The sequence below is a fragment of the Hemitrygon akajei genome, unplaced genomic scaffold, assembly GCF_048418815.1.
Source record: "Hemitrygon akajei unplaced genomic scaffold, sHemAka1.3 Scf000136, whole genome shotgun sequence".
Taxonomy (NCBI): domain Eukaryota; kingdom Metazoa; phylum Chordata; class Chondrichthyes; order Myliobatiformes; family Dasyatidae; genus Hemitrygon; species Hemitrygon akajei.
The window spans coordinates 62,655-83,412 of NW_027332022.1; the positions used below are offsets into that span (position 1 = coordinate 62,655).

At 47.5% G+C, this 20,758-nt stretch overlaps 1 protein-coding gene across 1 annotated transcript in view; it reads left to right on the top strand.

Moving 5' to 3' along the window:
* Window positions 1-20,758, top strand: part of LOC140723789 (uncharacterized) — a 65,647-nt gene that overhangs the window by 28,008 nt on the left and 16,881 nt on the right. The window contains exons 6-10 of the mRNA XM_073038323.1: window positions 8,260-8,426; window positions 9,349-9,520; window positions 9,619-9,669; window positions 18,139-18,714; window positions 19,552-19,876. Of these exons, the coding sequence (XP_072894424.1) occupies window positions 8,260-8,426; window positions 9,349-9,520; window positions 9,619-9,669; window positions 18,139-18,714; window positions 19,552-19,876 (1,291 nt within the window). The remainder of the gene's footprint in view (window positions 1-8,259; window positions 8,427-9,348; window positions 9,521-9,618; window positions 9,670-18,138; window positions 18,715-19,551; window positions 19,877-20,758) is intronic.

Consider the following 20,758-nt stretch of genomic DNA (forward strand, 5'->3'; position numbering starts at 1 on the left):
CACTGGCTGCTCACTCTGTCTATTCTTCTTAATATCTTGTACACCTCTATCATGTCACCTCTCATCCTCCTTCTCTCCAAAGAGTAAAGTCCTAGCTCCCTTCATCTCTGATCATAATCCATACTCTCTAAACCAGGCAACATCCTGGTAAATCTCCTCTGTACCCTTTCCAATGCGTCCTCATCCTTCCTGTAGTGAGGCGACCAGAACTGTACACAGTACTCCAAGTGTGGCCTAACTAGAGTTTTATAGAGCTGCATCATTACATCGCATCTCTTAAACTATTTATCCGTCGACTTATGAAAGCTAACACCCCATAAGCTTTCTTAACAACTCTATCTACCTGTGAGGCAACTTTCAGGGATCTGTGGACGTGTACCCACTGATCCCTCTGCTCCTCCACACTACCAAGTATCCTGTTATTTACTTTGTACTCTGTCTTGGAGTTTGTCCTTCCAAAGTGTACCACCTAACACTTCTCCGGGTTGAACCCCATCTGCCACTTCTCAGCCCACTTCTGCATCCTATCAATGTCTCTCTGCCATGTTCGACAATCCTCTACACAATCTGCAACACCGCCAACCTTTGTGCCGACTGCAAACTTGCGAACCCACCCTTCTACCCCCACATCCAGATCATTAATAAAAATCACAAAAAGTAGAGGTCCCAGAACAGATCCTTGTGGGACACCACTAGTCACAACCCTCCAATCGGAATGTACTCCCTCCACCACAACACTCTGCCTTCTGCAGGCAAGCCAATTCTGAATCCACCTGGCCAAACATCACTAGATCCCATGCCTTCTGACTTTCTGAATAAGACTACCGTGTGGAACCTTGTCAAATGCCTTACTAAGATCCATGTAGATCACATCCACTGCACTAACCTCATCTATATGCCTGGTCACCTCCTCAAAAAATTCTATCAGGCTTGTTAGGCACGATCTGCCTTTCACAAAACCATGTTGACTGTCCCTGATTAGACCATGATTCTCTACATGCCCATAGATCCTATCTCTAAGAATCTTTTCCAACAGATTTCCCACCACGGACGTAAGGCTCACTGATCTATAATTACCTGGACTATCCCTACTAACTTTTTTGAACAAGGGGACAACATTCGCCTCCCTCCAATCTTCCGGTACCATTCCTGTGGACAACGAGGACATAAGGATCCTAGCCAGAGGCTCAGCAATCACTTCCCTCGCATCGTGGAGCAGCCTGGGGAATATTCCATCAGGCCCCGGGGACTTATCCGTCCTAATGTGTTTTAACAAATCCAACACCTCCTCTCCCTTAATATCATCATGCTCCAGAACATCAACCTCACTCATATTGTCCTCGCCGTCATCAATTTCCCTCTCATTGCTGAATACCGAAGAGAAGTATTCATTGAGGTCCTCGCTCGCTTCCATAGCCTCCAGGCACATCTTCCCACTTTTATCTCTAATCGGTCCTACTTTTACTCCTGTCATCCTTTTGTTCTTCACATAATTGAAGAATGCCTTGGGGGTTTCCTTTACCCTACTCGCCAAGGCCTTCTCGTGCCCCCTTCTTGCTCTTCTCAGCCCCTTCTTAAGCTCCTTTCTTGCTACCCTATATTCCTCAATAGACCCATCTGATCCTTGCTTCCTAAACCTCATGTATGATGCCTTCTTCCACCTGACTAAATTTTCCACTTCATTTGTCACCCATGGTTCCTTTACCCTACCATTCTTTATCTTCCTCACCGGGACAAATTTATCCCTAACATCCTGCAAGAGATCCCTAAACATCGACCACATGTCCATAGTACATTTCCCTGCAAAAACATCCTCCCAATTTACACCCACAAATTCTAGCCTTATTGCCTCATAATTTGCCCTTCCCCAATTAAAAATTTTCCTGTCCTCTCTGATTCTATTCTTTTCCATGATAATGCTAAAGGCCAGGGAGCGGTGATCTCTGTCCCCCAGATGCTCACCCACTGACAGATCTGTGACCTGACCCGGTTCGTTACCTAATACGAGATCTAGAATGGCATTCCCCCTAGTCAGCCGGTCAACATACTGTGACAGGAATCCATCCTTGACACACTTAATAAACTCTGCCCCATCTAAACCCTTGGAATTAATCAAGTGCCAATCAATATTATGGAAGTTAAAGTCACCCATGATAACAATCCTGTTAATTTTGCACCTTTCCAGAATCTGCCTCCCAATCTGCTCCACGGTATCTCTGCTGCGACCAGGGGGCCAATTGAATACACCCAGTAGAGTAACTGCTCCCTTCCTGTTCCTGACTTCCACACATACCGACTCAAAAGAGGATCCTTCTACATTACCCACCCTTTCTGCAGCTGTAATAGTATCCCTGACTATTAACGCCCACCCCTCTTCCCCAACCCCCCATCCCTTTTAAAGCACTGAAATCCAGGAATTTTGAGAATGCTTTCCTGCCCTGTTGCCAGCCAAGTCTCTGTAATGGCCACTACATCATAATTACATGTATGGATCCAAGCTCTCTGTTCATCACCTTTGTTCCTGATGCTTCTTGCATTGAAGTACACACACTTTAGCCCTTCTACCTTACTACCTTTACACCCTTTATTCTGCTTCTCTTTCATCGAAGCCTCTCTATATGTTACATCTGGCTTTACTCCATGCACTTCTTTAACTGCTCTAATGTTCCGGGTCCCACCCCCCTTGCAAATTAGTTTAACCACTCCCCGAACCATGCTAGCAAACCTACCTGCAAGGATATTGTTCCCCCTCGAGTTCAGGTGCAATCCATCCAATCTGTATAGGTCCCACCTTCCCCAGAAGAGATCCCAATGATCCAGAAATCTAAAACCCTGCCCCCTGCACCAACTCCTCAGCCACGCATTCAACTGCCATCTCCTCCAATTCTTACCATCACTATCACGTAGTACTGGCAGCAATCCTGAGAACGCCACCCTTGCATTTCTGTTCTTCAGCCTTCTGTCTAGTTCCCGAAACTCACACTTCAGAACCTCATCCCTCTTCTTGCCTATGTCGTTGGTCCCAACCTCTGGTTGCTTTCCCTCTCGTACCAGGATGTCATGCACCCGGTCAGAGACATCCTGGACCTTAGCACCCGGGAGGCAACAAACCATGCGGGTGTCCTTCTCACGTCCACAAAATCTCCTGTCTGCTACCCTGACTGTAGAGTCTCCAATGATGACATCTCTCCTCTTCACCGTCCCATCCTTCTGCACCACAGAGTCAGACTCAGTGCCCGAGGCCCTGCCACCGTGGCTAACACCTGGTCGGTCGTCCTCGCCAGCAGCATCCAGGACGGTAAACTTATTATTCAGGGGAATGTCCACATTCTGTAGACTCTGCACTACCTGCGTACTCTGCTTCGCTTTCCCCCTCGGAGTGTCACCCAACGACCTGTTTCCGGCAGCCTAGGTGTGACTACCTCCCTGTAGCTCTCATCTATGACTGCCTCATTTTCCTTTATGAGTCAAAGGTCATCCAGCTGCTGCTCCAGATTCCTCATACGGTCTTCCAGATCGCCCAGTTGGATTTTCCACGAATTCAGCTGTTGATTCTGCACACAAACAAGAGGAAATCTGAACAACACACGCACACAATGCTGGAGGAACTCAGCAGAACAGGCAGCATTTGTGGATGGTTCCTGATGAAGGGTCTCGGCATGAAACGTTGGCTACTCTTTTCTCACGGATGCTGCCTGACCTGCTGAGTTCTTCCAGCGTTGTGTACGTATCCGTTGATCCACAGCATCTGCAGTTGTGTATTTGTGTTTAGCATTTGTGGACACAAGTACAGTCGATGTTTCTGGACGTCTATTGATAGAAACATAAAAAAAGCCTACAGCAAATTAAAGTCCCTTCGGACCACAAATCTCTGCTGAACATAGCGTAACTTTAGAAATTATCTCTTATTACACACAGTCCTCTATTTTTATAAGATCCCTGTACCTATCCAGAAGCCTCTTAAAAGACCCTGTCGTATCCGCCTCCACCACCAGTGCCGGCAGCCCATTTCACACACTCACCACTGTCTACGTAAAAAAAATAAGTTACACCTGATATCTCCTTTGTACCTACTTCCAAGCACCTTAATATTGTGCCCTCTCGTGGTAGCCATGTCAGCCATGGGGCGGCGGTGGGGGGGGGGCGCGGTGGGCTGTGGAAATAATCACGACTATCCACAGGATCCTCGTATGATAACCCTTTCATTCCTGGAATCATCTCATCATCTTGGACACCTCTATCAGGTCACCTCTCATCCTCCGCCGCTCCAAAGAGAAAAGGCCGAGTTCACTCTATCTATTCTTATAAAGCACGCCCCACAACCCAGGCATCACACTTGTAAATCTCCTCTGAATTCCTTTGAAGGTTTCCACATCCTTCCTCTAGTGAGGCGACCAGAACTGAGTACAGTACTCCAAGTGGTGTCTGATAAGTGTTCTACTAAGCTAAAATATTACCTCTCAGCTTCCGAACTCAATTCCATGAATCTGAAGGTTAATGCACCGTATGCCTTCTTAACCACAGATTCAAACCTGCACAGCTGCTTGGATGCCTGCAATGCCCCCTTGGATCCCATGCCACCTTACTTTCTCAGTCAGCCTTGCATGGAGTACCTTATCAAATGCCTTGCTGAAATCCTTATACACTACATCTATAGATCTACCTTCATCAATCTGTTTGGTCTCATCCTCAAACAATTCAATCAGGCTCGTTAAACCTGCCTTTGACAAAGCCATACTGAATATTGCTTACCATATTATGCCTCTCCAAATGTTCACAGATCCTGCCTCAGGATTTTTTCAATCAAGTAAGACTCAACGGTCTGTAATTTCCTCAGCTATCTCTCCTCCCTTTTTTAAATAAGGGAATTACATCCGCAACCTTACAATCCTCCGGATCCTCTCCCATTCCCATTGACGATGAAGAGATCATTGCCAGAGGCTCAGCAATCTCCTCCCTTGCCTCCCACAGTAGCCTGGGGTCATCCCGTCCGGTCCCGGGGACTTATCCAACTTGGTGTTTGCTATAAGCTCCAGCTCATCCTCGTTCTTCATGTCTGTATGCTAAGCGTTTCAGTCTGCTGCAAGTGATCCCTACAATCGCCAGAATACTTTTCCGCAGTGAATACTAAAGCAAAGTATTCATTAAGTACCTCTGCTATCTCCTCCGGTTCTGTACACACTTTTCCACTGTCACACTTGATTGGTCCTATTCTGTCACGTCCTATCCTCTTGCTCTTCACATATTTGTAGAATACCTTTGGGTTTTCCTTAATCTTGTCAGCCGCTCTTCTAATTTCATGCTAGCCTTGCAATCTTCTAGATCTCTATCATTACCTAGCTTTTCGAACCTTTCATAAGCTCTTCTTTTCTTCTTGAATAGATGAACAACTGGCTCTGTACAGCCTTTGTACTCCATGGTTCCTGTACCCTGCCATCCTTTCCCTGTCCCATTGGACCGTATCTATGCGGAACTCCACGCAAATAACCCGTGAACATTTGCCGTGCATTTCCCTGAGAACATCTATTCCCAATTTATGCTTCCATGTTCCTGCCTGACAGCCTCATATTTCCTATTACTCCAATTTTACCTTTACTAACTTGTCTGTTCCTATCCCTCTCCAATGCTATGGTAAATGAGATAGTGTTGTTTATTCTGCTGAAGCCTTCACTCCTGGTCCAAACACATTGAGAATACCCACACACCCGAGGCAGACTTCTGATATACTGTGTCATCCAGACCAGGTAACTTACCTCACTTCAAGCATTTCAGCTTCTCCTCCGTAATAGCAATTACAATCACTTCTGCCCCATTACACTCTGAACTATCTGGCACACCGCTGGAACAGCAACGGAAAATACTAACTGAGTTTGTTTGCTATTCCTGACGGAAAGTATTCATTGAGTTCATCCGGTATTTCTTTATCCACTATTAGTACCGCAGCAACTTCATTATCCAGTGGTTCAAAGTCCATTCTCTATTTAACTCTTTATGTATCCGGGGAGGCGGGAAGGGAAAGATGATGACATCCTCTTTTAAATTATTGACCAGAGCCTTTCATTTTTGGGTTCTTTGTACATCTGGGAGCATCTTAAACACGCCCGTCATATTTGCTTCACCTCCCGCTGCGGCAATACATTCCACCACTCTTTGAAAAAACTACCCACATGTTCTTTGAATCTAACACAACTCACCTTAACCAAATGCCCTCTGGTATTAGATATTTCAGTTCTGCCAAACCATATATTGCCATTGGTGTCAATGCCAGGCGATGTTAAACTGAAAGGAGACGGTGAGAATCAGGTGCGACTAAGAAATCTGTATAATTCAGTGATGAGAGGAATAGATGTCCCATTGGTCTGCGGAAATGTTTCAACCCACACTGCTGAAATAGTTGTCCATTACTCACCATAGCGCCACCAGTGCTAGGAGGAGCAAATAGGTGGGCGCAGTCTGTTCAACCTGCCTTGATATTTTGTTGACACATCACTCCCGGTCCAAGACACAAGACTGGTTCATAACAGGGAATTGCCGGCATTATAGCGAGGGTACCTCGGAGAATCCCGGCACGGTGTACAATCCATGGAGAAAGCTGAAATGGGTATTGTGTGAGTGTGGGTGAATGGGCGCAGCTCGATCCAGCTGTGTCAGTCGATGGTTCCAAAATATTTGGAGGTGCTTTCCTCAGTTTATAAACAAAACAATGTTCTCCGTTACACCTCAATTAATGTCTGACTGTCGTGGTCTAGTCCATGAAGTCTGCATTCCGGATCACGGTCCGGTCTATCAATCCTTATTCCAGGTTTTCCGTTTTTCACGTGTTCTGTTGGAGTGTCTCAATAGAGGCACATGATTCTCATTTTGGGCTGGATACATAAGTTGCTCCTGGGTTCAGTGTGGGACTGTTCCCTTCCCTTCCTTCTGAAGCTGTATCCTGCCCAGGAGTACCGCATCCTGCCCGAGTGAAGGCTCTGTGTTCCCATACTCCCAATACCGAGGCTCTGTGTTTCCAGTCTCCCAAGACCTAGTCAAGGCTTCGTGTTCGCATCCTGTCCGTGCGTCTTGTCCTGTCCTGTAGACACACCACGACCTGTAGCCACGTATGGTCCTAGCCTCGACCCGTGTTCCTGTTCCAAGTCAAAACCCAGGTTCCGAGTTCCAACCAAGACCCAGATTCAGGGTCCTTGTCCAGGCTCTGTTGCGGACTTCCGTGTTCCTAGTCCAGGCCAGTTGTTCCTAGTCCACGCCCGCGTCCGGTGCCTCTAGTTCATGTCCTAGCCCAGGCCCTGAATCCTGGTCTCCTCCAGGGCCTGTGTCGATGTCCAGCATAATTTCCTCCCCACTTCCCTTGTTTTCTTGACACAACTAGTCCTTTTCCTAGTACCACAGTGTCTCTGTCTTGCATTTGGGTCCGCCACCAACGCCCTCCGAGCGACACTGACCCTGTTGTTGAGCAGCAAAATCTGATCACACCTTAACGGGCGGGCAGGGGTGGAGTTCTAGTGACATCAACCTCGGGAAAGGTCACGAAAAAATGTCAGCGAATTTATAAATATTGCCTTGATTCTGTGTCTGAGTTTAATTCAATATCGGCAATGTTCAAAATATTTGTGAGGGGACTGAGCAGAGAGATGAAAGAGAGAATTGACATGCGTGGGAGAAGCACCGTCACACGTGGAAGGGATGCAATTACTGTCTGTTTTTTGCTTCTGTCACAAACTGAGATGCACGTTAAAGGAGAGAGGTGTTCCAAACACAAGACATTCTGCAGATGCTGAAAGTTTTGAGCAACAAAAGGACACACGAAGTACTAACGGAATTCAGCAGATCAGGCAGCATCCATGAAGGGGAACAAACAGTTAATGGTTCGGATCAGGACCACAATGAATAGAAAGTAATGTGGCAATATCTAGAATTTCTGTCTCCTCATTTCGAGTCCGATGAAGGTCCTTGGCCAGAAACGTTGATTGTTTATTCCCCTCCATAGATGCGACCTGGCCTCCAGCAATTTGTGAGATATTCCAGAGATTTGCTGAGGAAAGGGTTGACCAGGCAGACAGACAGCAACCCAGAGCAAAGCGGTGGTGATGGGCAGCACCAGGAGAGTGATGGCGATGGTTACTGTATTCTCAGCAATAAACAGAGTCATTTCAAGTCTTCAATTTCGGACTGTGTTAGGTGATCTTTAGGTTCCAGAGAGAAAGATGCTGCCCATATGGGGTCAGTATTTTGTTTAATTATCTCCATTTTCCTTCACAGGTCCGGGCTCAGCGATCACCGAGCTCCTGGCAAGCTGGAGTGATTTCCAGCTGCTGCAGTTGACGGACTTCTACCGGGACAGGCTGGAGCAGGCGATGGAAGGAGGGGTGCACAGAGTGAGCCTGGCGTTAACGGCCGAGAATCAGTTCAGCGGAGAGGAACATCGGGTGAGTGGGAGGGAGAATGGGTTTGAATTTTCACACATCACAGGACTGATGGGTGTCGGAACTCTGACTCATCGGATATTAAGTTAGATACAAGAACAACTGGGAAATAAATCCTGTACATGCAATCTCGAACATATGAATCTGAACCAGTGATAGAAAGGGGTGAAAAGACCCCGCGGACTGGTGGGTAGCTGCTCAATGTTCAGAGTGAGTTGAGCAAGTAACTGTTGTGTGGGGTTACAGTACTAAATGGAAATATGACAAGAAGTTCCAGTCGTGGAAGAATGTACAGAGTGACGGCAGGATGTCAGTGAGAACTGGGGCATCAACTGTGGGTGCCACAGGAGCTCGAGTGTGTTCTGTCCTGGGTGGCGATGATTGTGTTACAATCTGTATTTGCAAACAGTGTGGATCGGGGAATACTGCCATGTTGAAATGTGTAATCACTGAATAAACCTCCACTGGAAAAGGCAAAGGAAAGGCATCAGGTGTCAGCCGGTAATCCGCTGTCATGTTGGACACTGGCGGACTGAGGCGATGAATCACATCATCTTTTCTGCAACTTCTCCGAGACTGTTCACTCTGTTATAAAAAAAACCCCTGACTTCTTTCATCATCTGTGATCGTTATTTTCTGATTTCTGTTTTACACCGTCAAATCCGGTGAGGGATTATTTATGGATTAGGTGCCACGTCAATGATGCGGTCACAGACCAGCCAGGATCGCATTGACTGGTGCACCAGGTTCACGGTGAATGTCCCTCCGTGTGCTCTGCACTCAGAATGTACAGTCCATGTCCAGACAGGATCAGCACCCGTCCGGGTGACTGCTCAGTGTGATCCCGTTACAGAGCACATCATTTACTTCTCATTCTCTGTGTGAATCTGTCAGTACCCAATATGTTCATTGTTACTCTTCACAGAAAATCTCTGATCTCGCTGATAAGGGAGAGCGGGCGGACAGTTCTAAACTCCTCCTGAGCCTGGTGATGGAGAAAGGCTCCCGCGCCCCGAGGGTGATGTGGGAAACCTTTGTGAAATTGCGGATTGGTGTCCCAAAGTTGGACAAAATACTAAAAGAAATTGAGAAGCATGGTGAGATAATATCAAATACTAAATTAATTTTGGAATCAAGCATTACATAATTATAATTTGACACATTTCAATTTCTCAAATTGTATAATTCCGAACAGGTTGTGTTCCGGTCCATCGACCCGTACCGGAGATTCCCAGGGAACTGAAAGGTAATTGAAGAAACCACTGTTTCCACCAAATGTTGATATTATGTAGGGTCATGTCGTTGTTGAACCACGGGGACTTGATCAGGTAAATGTTCCACCGTGACACAGCGCACAGTGAGACACATAGAAAAATGTTTGCTGGAGGGAGACTTTTCACAGGACATTATAAGGAACAACTCAGAGAGCAGGTGAGTTTGCTGAAAGGGATCACTCCTCCCTGGGTCCCGCAACTACAGATCCCACCACCGGGGTCAGAATGGAGAAAAGCGTCATCTGAGGAGCGAAAATATGGGAAATGTCAACCCCCGGTACAGCCCTCATCCTAAATCACTTTTCTAAATACCCTCAGTTCCTACAGGTCATCATTTTTAGAATTGGGAGTCACAGAATAACAATGACAGCAGCCATTTAATGAGAAAAGCAGATAGCACTACAACTAGCCTGTTTAATCCCAGAGCAGCATATGAACCCCACTCTCTTCACATCTGCAACGCCTTAGTACAAACACTGCTAAAGTTATCCAGATCAATTTCCCACTCAATAATCCTGGGAATTCCATCAGGAGACAGTATTAGTGAGGGTGAGATCGGAGACAAAATCCTCAGCTCAGTACACAGAAGCTGAAATTGATGTGATGTGTGATGGACACTGTGAAGGGTGAGAGATGGGAATTAGGACAGAGAAACCGCGAGTTGTGAGCTTGCGGCAAAAAGGTGGAATGGACTGAAAATATCTACAAATAATATTGCAATTTATGAAATTGCAATATTATTAAATTACTGAAAGAAAGCATGCAGGTACAGCAGGCAGTGAAAAAAAGCTAATGGTATGTTGGCCTTTATAGCAAGGGGAGTTGAGTATAGGAGCAAAAATGTCCTTCTGCAGTTGTACAGGGCCCTGGTGAGACCACACCTGGAGAATTGTGTTCAGTTTTGGTCTCCAAATTTGAGAAAGGACTTTCTTGCTGTTGAGGGAGTGCAGCATAGGTTCACGAGATTAATTCCCTCGATAGAGGGACTGTCATATGTTGAATGATTAGAGCGACTGGGCTTGTATACACTGGAATTTAGAAGGATGAGAGGGGATCTGATTGAAACACCTAAGATTATTAAGGAATTGGACATGCTAAAGGCGGGAAACATGTTCCCGATGTTGGGGGAGTCCAGAACCAGATGCTACAGTTTAAAAATAAGGGGTAGACCATTTAGAATGGAGTTCAAGAAAAAACATTTTCACCCAGAGAGTTGTGGATCTATGGAATGTTCTGCCTCAGAAGGCAGTAGTGGCCAATTCTCTGGATGTTTACAAGAAAGAGGTACATAGAGCTCTTAAAAAATAGCGGAGTCAAGGGATATGGGGAGAAGGCAGGAACAGGGGACTGATGACTCCGATAACAGTTTTCTGATGACACTGCCATAGTTGGATGCATCAGCACGGGAGATGAGGCGGAGTGCAGGGCTACGGTGGGGATATTTTGTCACATGGTGTGAGCAGAAACATCTGCAGCTTAATGTGAAAAAGACTAAGGAGCTGGTGGTGGACCTGAGGATGGTTGAGGCATCGGTGACCCCTGTTTCCACCCAAGGGGTCAATGTGGACATTGTGGAGGATTACAAATACCTGGGGACACGAATGGACAATGAACTGGACTGGTCAAAGAACACTGATGCTGTCTACAAGAAGGGTCAGAGCCGTCTCTATTTCCTGAGCAGACTGAGGTCCTTTAACATCTGCTGGACGATGCTGAGGATGTTCTACGAGGCTGTGGTGGCTAGGGCTATCATGTTTGCTGTTGTGTGCTGGGGCAGCAGGCTGAGGGTAGCAGACACCAACAGAATCAACAAGCACATTCGTAAGGCCAGTTATGTTCTGGGGGTGGAACTGGACTCCCTGACGGTGGTGTCTGAAAAGATGATGCTGTCCAAGTTGCATGCCATCTTGGACAATGTCTCCAATCCACTCCATAAAGTATTGGTTAGGCACAGGAGTACATTCAGCCAGCGACTCATTCCACCGAGATGTAACACTGAACATCATAGGAAGTCATTCCTCCCTGTGGCCATCAAACTTTACAAATCCTCCCTCGGAGTGTCAGACACCCTGAGCCAATAGGCTAGTCCTGGACTTACTTCCACTTGGCATAACTTACTTATTCTTATTTAATTATTTATGGTTTTATATTGCTATATTTCTTCACTATTCTTGGTAGGTGCGACTGTAACGAAACCCAATTTCCCTCAGGGTCAATAACGTATGTCTGCCTATCTGCCTGAATGTGGATGATCAGCCATGATCATATTGAATGGAGGTGCTGGCCCAAGAGGCCGAATAGCCAACTCCTGCACCTATTGTCTATTGTCTAATTTGTGACCGTCTGGATAAGAAACTCACTACATCCGTAAGCACATTGTGTCGGAGAAAATGGAGCCCAGGGCAGTGCATGGGCTCAAAAGATTGTAAGGTTTCATCATCGCAGACTGAGTTGGATTACACAACTGCATATTTAACAGAGCAGTGAGACCCCACACACCCCTGGCAGGATCCCCACACACTGTGAGACCCCAGGCACACCTGAAACCCCACACAACCCTGACAAAGTCCTGACACATTGTCAGACGCCAAACAGCCTTGACAGGGTCCTGACACACTGTGAGACCCCACACAGCCTTGACAGGGTCCTAACACACTGTGAGACCCCACACACGATTGGCAGGGTTCTCGCACAGTGTGAGACACCTCTGTCAGAGTCTCGACACACTGTCAGACCCCACACTCCCCAGCAGGGTCTTGACGAACTGTGAGACCCCACACAAAACTGGCGGCGTCCTGACACACTGTCAGACCCCACACACACCTGACAGGGTACTGCCACGCTAATAGACCCCGCACACACCTGGCTGGGTACGAAACACTGTGAGAACCCACACACCCCTGACAGAGTCCTGAAACCTTGCGAGACCCCATTCACCACTGGAAGTGTCCACTCACACTGTGAGACCCAACTCACTCTTGACAGGGTCGTGACACACTGTAAGATCCCACACACCTCTGACAGGTCCTGACACACAGTGTATCCACACACAACCCTGACAGACTCCAGACACACTGTGATACCCCACACACATCCCTGTTAGCGAACTTATACTGTGAAACCCCACACAGCACTTTTATAGTCCTAAAAACAGTGTGCGACCCTAAAACCCCTCGCAGGGTCCTGATACACTCTGAGACGCCACGCACTTCTGACAGGTCCTGACACACTGTAAGACCCCACACACTCCTGGCATGGTCCTGACATACTGCGAGAACCCACACATCGCTACGAGGGTCTTGACGCACTCTGAATCCCACACAAACCGGACAGGGTACTGACACGCTGTGAGAACTCACACACCCCTGTTAGTGTCTTGACCCAATGTGCGATCCATCACAACCCTTTTAGGGAACTGACGCACCGGGAGACCATACACACTCCCGACATGTTCGTGACACACTGTGAGACCACACACACCCCTTACAGGGTCCTGGTACCTTGCAAGACCCCATTCCCCTCTGGCTGGGCCTGCACACTGTGAGACCCCACTCAACCCTGGCAGGGTCCTGACACACTGTGATACCCCACTCACCTCTGGCAGGGTCCTGACACATTGTGAGACCCCAGACACCCCTGGCAGGGTCCTGACACACTGTGAGACCCCACACACCACTGTTATGGTCTTGCCACAATGTGGGATCTCACACAAACCTGTTAGGGACTGTACACACCGGTAGAACACACACAACCACGACAGGTTCCTGACACACTGTGAGATCCCAGACACCCCTGAAAGGCTCCTGATACCTTGCAAGACCCGATTCACCCCTGGCCGGGTCTACACACACTGTGAGACCCCACTCAACCCTGGCAGGGTCCCGACACACTATGAGACCCCGCAGACCCCTGACAGGGTCCTAACACACTGAGAGACCCCACACATCCGTGACAGGGTCCCCACGCATTGTGAATACCACACAAACCTAACACAGTCCGGAAACACTGTGCGACCCCACACACACCCGGCAGGGTCATGATACCTTGTGTGACCCCACACACCCCTGACAGGGTCCTGACACACTGTGAGACCCCGGACACATCTGACTGGACCTGACACACTGTGAGACCCTACACAGCCCTGACAGGGTCCTGACAAACTGTGAGACACCACACACTCCTGACAGGGACCTGTCACACTGTGAGACCCCACACACTATTAAGAGGGTCTTGACACACTGTGAACACCAGACAACCCTGACAGGGTCCGGACACAATGGGAGACATCACACACCCCAGGCAGGGTCCTGACACACTGTGAGACCCCACTCACCCCTGACAGGGACCTCACACACTGTGAGACCCCATACACCCCGGACAGGGTTCTGACACACTGTGAGACCCCACATGCCCCGACATGTCCTGACACACTGTGAGACCACACACACTCCTGACAGGTTTCCGACCCCAAACACCCCTGGGAGTGTCCTAACACACTATGAAAGCACACACGCCGCACAGGGTCCCGACTCACTGAGAGATCTAACATACCCTTGACAGCTTCCTTACCACTGTGAAAACCCACACACCACTGACTGTTCCTAACACGCTGTGACACCCCACAAACCACTGACAGGTTCCAACGCACTGTGAGAACCCAAACACCCCTGTTAGGGTGTTGACACATTGTGAGACCCCACACACCACTGACAGGGTCCAACACACAGTGAGAACCCACACACCCCTGTTAGACTGTTGACAAACTGTGAGACCCCACATACCCCTGTTAGGGTGTTGACAAACTGTGAGACCCCACACACCCCTGTTAGGATGTTGATACACTTTGAGATCCCACACAACTCTGACAGGGTCCAACGCACAGTGAGAACCCACACACCCCTGTTAGACTGTTGACAAACTGTGAGACCCCACACACCCGTGTTAGGGCGTTGACACACTGTGAGACCCCACACACCCCTGACAGTGTCCTGACGCAGTGTGAGACCCCACACACCCCTGACAGGGTCCTGACACACTGTGAGCCCTCATACACACCTGACTGGGTCCTGACACACTATGAGACCCCACACACCTCTGACAGGGTCCTGACACACAGTGAGACCCCACACACCCCTGACAGGGCGCTGACACACTGCGGGAACCCACACACCCCTGACATGGTCCAGACACACTGTGAGACCCCACACACATGGCTGACGGGGTCCTGACACACTGTGAGACCCCACACGCACCTGACAGGGTCCTGACAGACTGTGAGAACCCACACACAGGACTCTGACAAAACAGTGAGACCCTACAAAACCCGGGCAGGTTCCTCACACACTGTAAGATCCTACACCTGAGATAGGTCAGAGATAGGTCAGGTGAAGGATTTATGTGTGGGGTAGCACTTCGGGTCCACTGATCACAATACCATTAGTTTCAATATTATTATGGAGAAGGATAGGACTGGACCCAGGGTTGAAATTTTTGATTGGAGAAAGGCTAACTTTGAGGAGATGCAAAAGGGTTTAGAAGGAGTGGATTGGGACAATTTGTTTTATGGAAAGGATGTAATAGAGAAATGGAGGTCATTTAAACGTGAAATTTTGAGGGTACAGAATTTTTATGTTCCTGTTAGGTTGAAAGGAAAGGTTAAAAGTTTGAGAGAGCCATGGTTTTCAAAGGGACATTGGAAACTTGGTTAGGAAAAAGAGAGAGATCTACAATAAATATAGGCAGCATGGAGTAAATGAGGCGCTCGAGGAATATAAAGAATGTAAGAAAAATCATAAGAAATAGATTAGAAAAGCTAAAAGAAGATACGAGGTTGCTTTGGCAAGTAAGGTGAAAATAAATCCGAAGGGTTTCTACAGTTATATTAATAGCAAAAGGATAGTGAGGGATAAAATTGGTCCCTGTGAGAATCGGAGTGGACAGCTATGTATGGAGCCAAAAGAGATGGGGGAGATTTTGAACTATTTATTTTCTTCGGTGTTCACTAAGGAGAAGGATATTTAATTGTGTAATGTAGGGGAAACAACAAGGGAAGTTATGGAAAAAATAACGATTAATGAGGAGGAAGTACTGCCACTTTTAAGAAATATAAAAGAGGATAAATCTCCGGATCTTGACAGGATATCACCTAGGACATTAAGGGAAGTTGGTGCAGAAATAGCAGGGGCTCTGGCTGAAAAATTCCCAATGTCATTAGAAACGGGGATGGTACCGGAGGATTGGCGTATTGCTCATGTGGTTCCATTGTTTAAAAAGGGTTCTAAGAGTAAACCTAGCAATTATAGGCCTGTCAGTTTGACGTCAGTTGTGGGTATATTAATGTAACATATTCTTGTGATGGTATATATAATTATCTGGATAGACAGGGCCTGATTAGGAATAGTCAGCGTGTATCTGTGCGTGGAAGGTCATGTTTAACAAATCTTACTGTATTTTTTGGAAAAGTTGACGAGGGTAAAGCAGTGGACCTTGTCTATATGGACTTCAGTAAGGCCTTTGACAAGCTTCCGCACGGAAGGTTAGTTAGGAAGGTTCAATCATTACGTCTTGATATTGAAGTAGTAAAATGGATTCAACAGTGGCCAGATGGGAGACGCCAGAGAGTAGTGGTGTATAACTGTTTGTCAGGTTGGAGGCCGGTGAATAGTGGTGTGCCTCAGGGATCTGTATTGGGTCCAATGTTGATTTTCATATACATTAATGATCTGGATGATGTCGTAGTAAATTGGATTAGTAAGTATGCAGATGATACTAAGGTAGGTGGCGTTATGGATAATGAAGTAGGTTTTCAAAGCTTGCAGAGAGATTTAGGCCAGATAGAAGAGTAGGCTGAACGATGGCAGATAGGGTTTAATGCTGATAAGTGTGAGGTGCTACACTTTGGTAGGAATAATCCAAATAGGACACACATGGTAAATTATAGGGCATTGAGGAATTCAGTAGAACAGAGTGATCCAGGAATAATGGTGCATAGTTCCCTGGAGGTGGAATCTCATGTAGATAGGGTGGTGAAGAAAGCTTTTGGTATGCTGGCCTTTATAAATCAGAGCATTGAATATAGGAGTTGGGATGTAATGTAAAAATTGTACAAGGCATCGGTAAGGCCAAATTTGGAGTATTGTGTACAGTTCTGGTGACTGAATTATAGGAAAGACGTCAACAAAATAGAGAGAGTACAAAGGAGATTTCCTAGAATGTTACCTGGGTTTCAGCACCTAAGTTACAGGGAAAGGTTGAACAAGTTAGGTCTTTATTCTTTGGAGCGTAGAAGGTTGAGGGGGGACTTGATAGAGGTATTTAAAATAATGAGGGAGATAGATCGGGTTGACGTGGATAGGCTTTTTCCATTGAGAGTACGGGAGATTCATGCAAGAGGACATGATTTGAGAGTAAGGGGGCAAACGTTTAAGGGTAACACGAGGGGGTATTTCTTTACTCAGAGAGTGGTAGCTGTGTGGAATGAGCTTCCGGTAGAAGTGGTAGAGGCAGGTTCGGTATTTTCATTTAAAGTAAAATTGGATAGGTATATGGACAGGAAAGGAATGGAGGGTTATGGGCTGAGTGCAGGTCGGTGGGACTAGGGGAGAGTAAGCGTTCGGTACGGACTAGAAGGGCCGAGATGGCCTGTTTCCGTGCTGTAATTGTTATGTGGTTATACGCACCTGACAGGGTCCCCACACACTGTGAGACCCCGCACACCCCTGTTAAGATCCTGACACACTGTGATCCCCAGACGCCCCTGACAGAGTACTGACACACTGTGAGACCCCACATACCCCTAAGAGGGACCTGTCAGGATGTGAGAACTGAGACACCCGTGTCAGGGTCCAGTCACAGAGTGAGACCCCACACACCCCTGACAGGTTCCAGTCACAGAGTGAGACCCCACACACCCATGACAGCATTCGAACACACTTTGAGATCCCACACGCACAAACCAGCCACCCACAGTGCACGTGCTGATGCGCAAAGTTACTTCTTTGTATTTTAAATCAGTGACGGTCGGAAGGGAGGGGGAGCTGTGACTCCCCTACCTGTTCCTGTGACAGAATGCCCACCACCCTCTTCACTGTCTCCATACGCCACATCAACCCTGGGGAGTAAAAGTTTCTTCCTCAGGAAAAAATGACAGCTGTGACAGAAGTGGGAGATTGCCCGGTACGGGACAGTCGGGGGTCAGTAAACTACCAGGGAAATACTCAGCTTCACAGCACAATTAATGTGGAAATGTGATGACCTGGTGTTTATCTGGACCAGGCCTCTCTGTCCAGTCAGCGGTCTGTTAATCGAATTTACTTTACTGTACGAACATTCATTGTTGAATCCAATTAATGCAATAGCTGTGAGCTAACTCTTGTGTGCTTAAATACTGAGTTCTGAGTTGAGGCATCTAACAGCTTGTCCACTGTCTGTTCCCATGGAAGATGTTCAACAGAAACACAAGGAAACTCTGCGGGCACAAACTGAAACACTGAGAGTGAACACGATCCTGATGAGGGAGAAGGTGAAGGTTTTCCAGCTGGTTGATCGATACGCTGAGCTCACGGTCATTTCTACTGTTCGAGATCGGAGACTGGTGGAACATGAGCTGCTGGCAAGAGGCAGATGCCACGAGGAGTGGAGAGAGAAACATCTCCGCGGAGAGCTGGAGAAAATCCAGACTGATCAGTTGTTCCAGAGCAGCTTTTCCCGGAGTAAATCCAAATCTGGGAGTTCGGCAGCAGTGGCCGGAGTCGCAGGGATCGGGAAAACAACAATGGTACAAAAGATTGTTTATGACTGGGCCACGGGGAAAATATACCAACAATTCCAGTTTGTCTTCAGTTTCAAATTCCGGGATTTAAACACCATTAACTGCAGAATAAACCTGAAGGAACTGATTCTGGATCAGTATCCTTACTTTGGGAATATCCTGAGAGAGGTCTGGAAGAACCCAGAGGGATTGCTGTTTATATTTGATGGTTTGGATGAATTCAAAGACAAAATTGATTTTTCTGACAGTCGGGGACACGCAGAACCTCCTTCCACATGCACAGATCCTGAATTCAAGTGCAAGGTGTCTGACATTGTGTACAGTTTAATCCAGCAGAAGCTGCTCCCAGGGTGTTCAGTGCTGGTGACCACCCGCCCCACTGCGTTACATTCATTGGAAAAGGCTGAGATCAGTGTCCGGGCTGAAATCCTGGGATTTGTTGGTGAGGAACGGAAGGAATATTTCATCAGGCATTTTGAAGATCAGACGGTGGCAGCAGCTGTTTTCAAGCACGTGAAGGAGAACGAGATTCTGTACACCATGAGCTACAACCCCTCCTACTGCTGGATCCTCGCTCTGGCACTAGGCCCGTTCTTCACACAAAGAGTCAGGGACCCACAGCGAGTTCCCAAGACCATTACCCAACAGTACTCCTACTATATTTACAACATCCTGAAAAACCACGGCCGTGAGATTGAGAACCCCCGTGATGTGTTACTCAGGGTTGGTCAGATGGCCTTCAGAGGAGTGTCCGAGAAGAAGATTGTGTTTACAGAAGGAGATTTGATCAAGTTCAATCTGCAGCCTTCCCAGTTCCTGTCCGGGTTACTGATGGAGCTCTTAGAGAGAGACGATTCTGCCCGGAGCGTGGTGTACACATTCCCACACCTCACCATCCAAGAGTTTGTAGCTGCAGTCGCACAATTCCTGAATCCACATCCCGGGGATTTCCTGAAATTCCTCACTGATGTCCACAGCACAACTGATGGGCGATTTGAGGTATTTCTCCGTTTTGTTGCTGGTCTCTCCTCCCCAATGACAGCTCGGGCCCTGGAGGAGTTTCTGGGTCCATTTCCTCATCAAGCAACCTGCCAGGTGATTGACTGGGTGAAGGGGGAGGTTAAACGCCAGAGTGGAAACACATGGAGTGAAGCTGGTAAAAGGAGCCTCCTGAACACATTGCACTACCTGTTTGAGTCTCAGAATCGTGGACTGGCTCAGGCTGCACTGGAATCTGTGGAAACACTTTCATTCAGTGGAATGACACTGACCCCGGTTGACTGCGCGGTCCTGTCTCATGTCATCGGACTCTGTGATACAATAAAACACCTCAATCTGGGGAACTGCCACATTCAGTTTGAAGGAATCCAGCGGCTGGGACCCGGGCTTCACAAGTGCCAGGAGTTGGGGTAACTTGATTTATCTCTCACTCTGAACTGTGAAACTGTCTCATTGTTTTGTTTCAATGTAAAGGAATTTTGGTTAAACTGTAGTAAATCAGATTGTGAAGAATTGTGACAAATGCCCAGGGGATTGGTCAGTAATTCCCCAAGGACGGGAAGGTTCTGAGGTTCCTTGTAAAGGGATGTTGGAGACTTCATCAGATCAGTGAACAACGACCATTGGTTTAATGGTAGTAAATCACAGGAATGGCCGTGTTTCTCGCTGCCTGTGACACGTCCATTGACAATGTTCCTTCTCACTGTTACTGACACCCAGACCGACACTGACTGCAGCAGGAGGGTCAGAGATTCACACCCCCTTCCCGGTGAGGGACAAGAGACCGTCAGCAGACTGTCCCAGTGAGAAGGAAAGAAATACCATTGTGAGATTGTCCACCACTGCCAGTCCCCGTGTGTGACTTTGCTCACTTCCAGATACGCAAAGAGCGAGGGCGCATATCCTCTGGGGCTCTGTTCAGACCCAACACACAGGTACAAAAAATTTCTGCATCCTCTCGTCTTGTAGGATTATCGTTTACCCCTGGAATCCTCCCATGGGACCTCTCATCCCAATCTTGCCCCCATCCCCATTACACCTGTGGGCTCTCTATTACTCTTTCCCCATACTCCTGTGGGATATCTTTTCCACATACACACCCTTCCTGTGAGATCTCTCTTTCCCATCCCCCTTCCTTCTAAGGATTTCTCTTCCCCATACCTTCCTGCTGTTGGAACTTTCTTCCCCATACCCTTTCCTCCTGTCGGATCTCTCTCCCCCATCGACTTCTTCATGTCGGATCTCTTTTTGGCATGCCCCATTGTCCTGTGGAATTTCTCTTCCCCAACCCC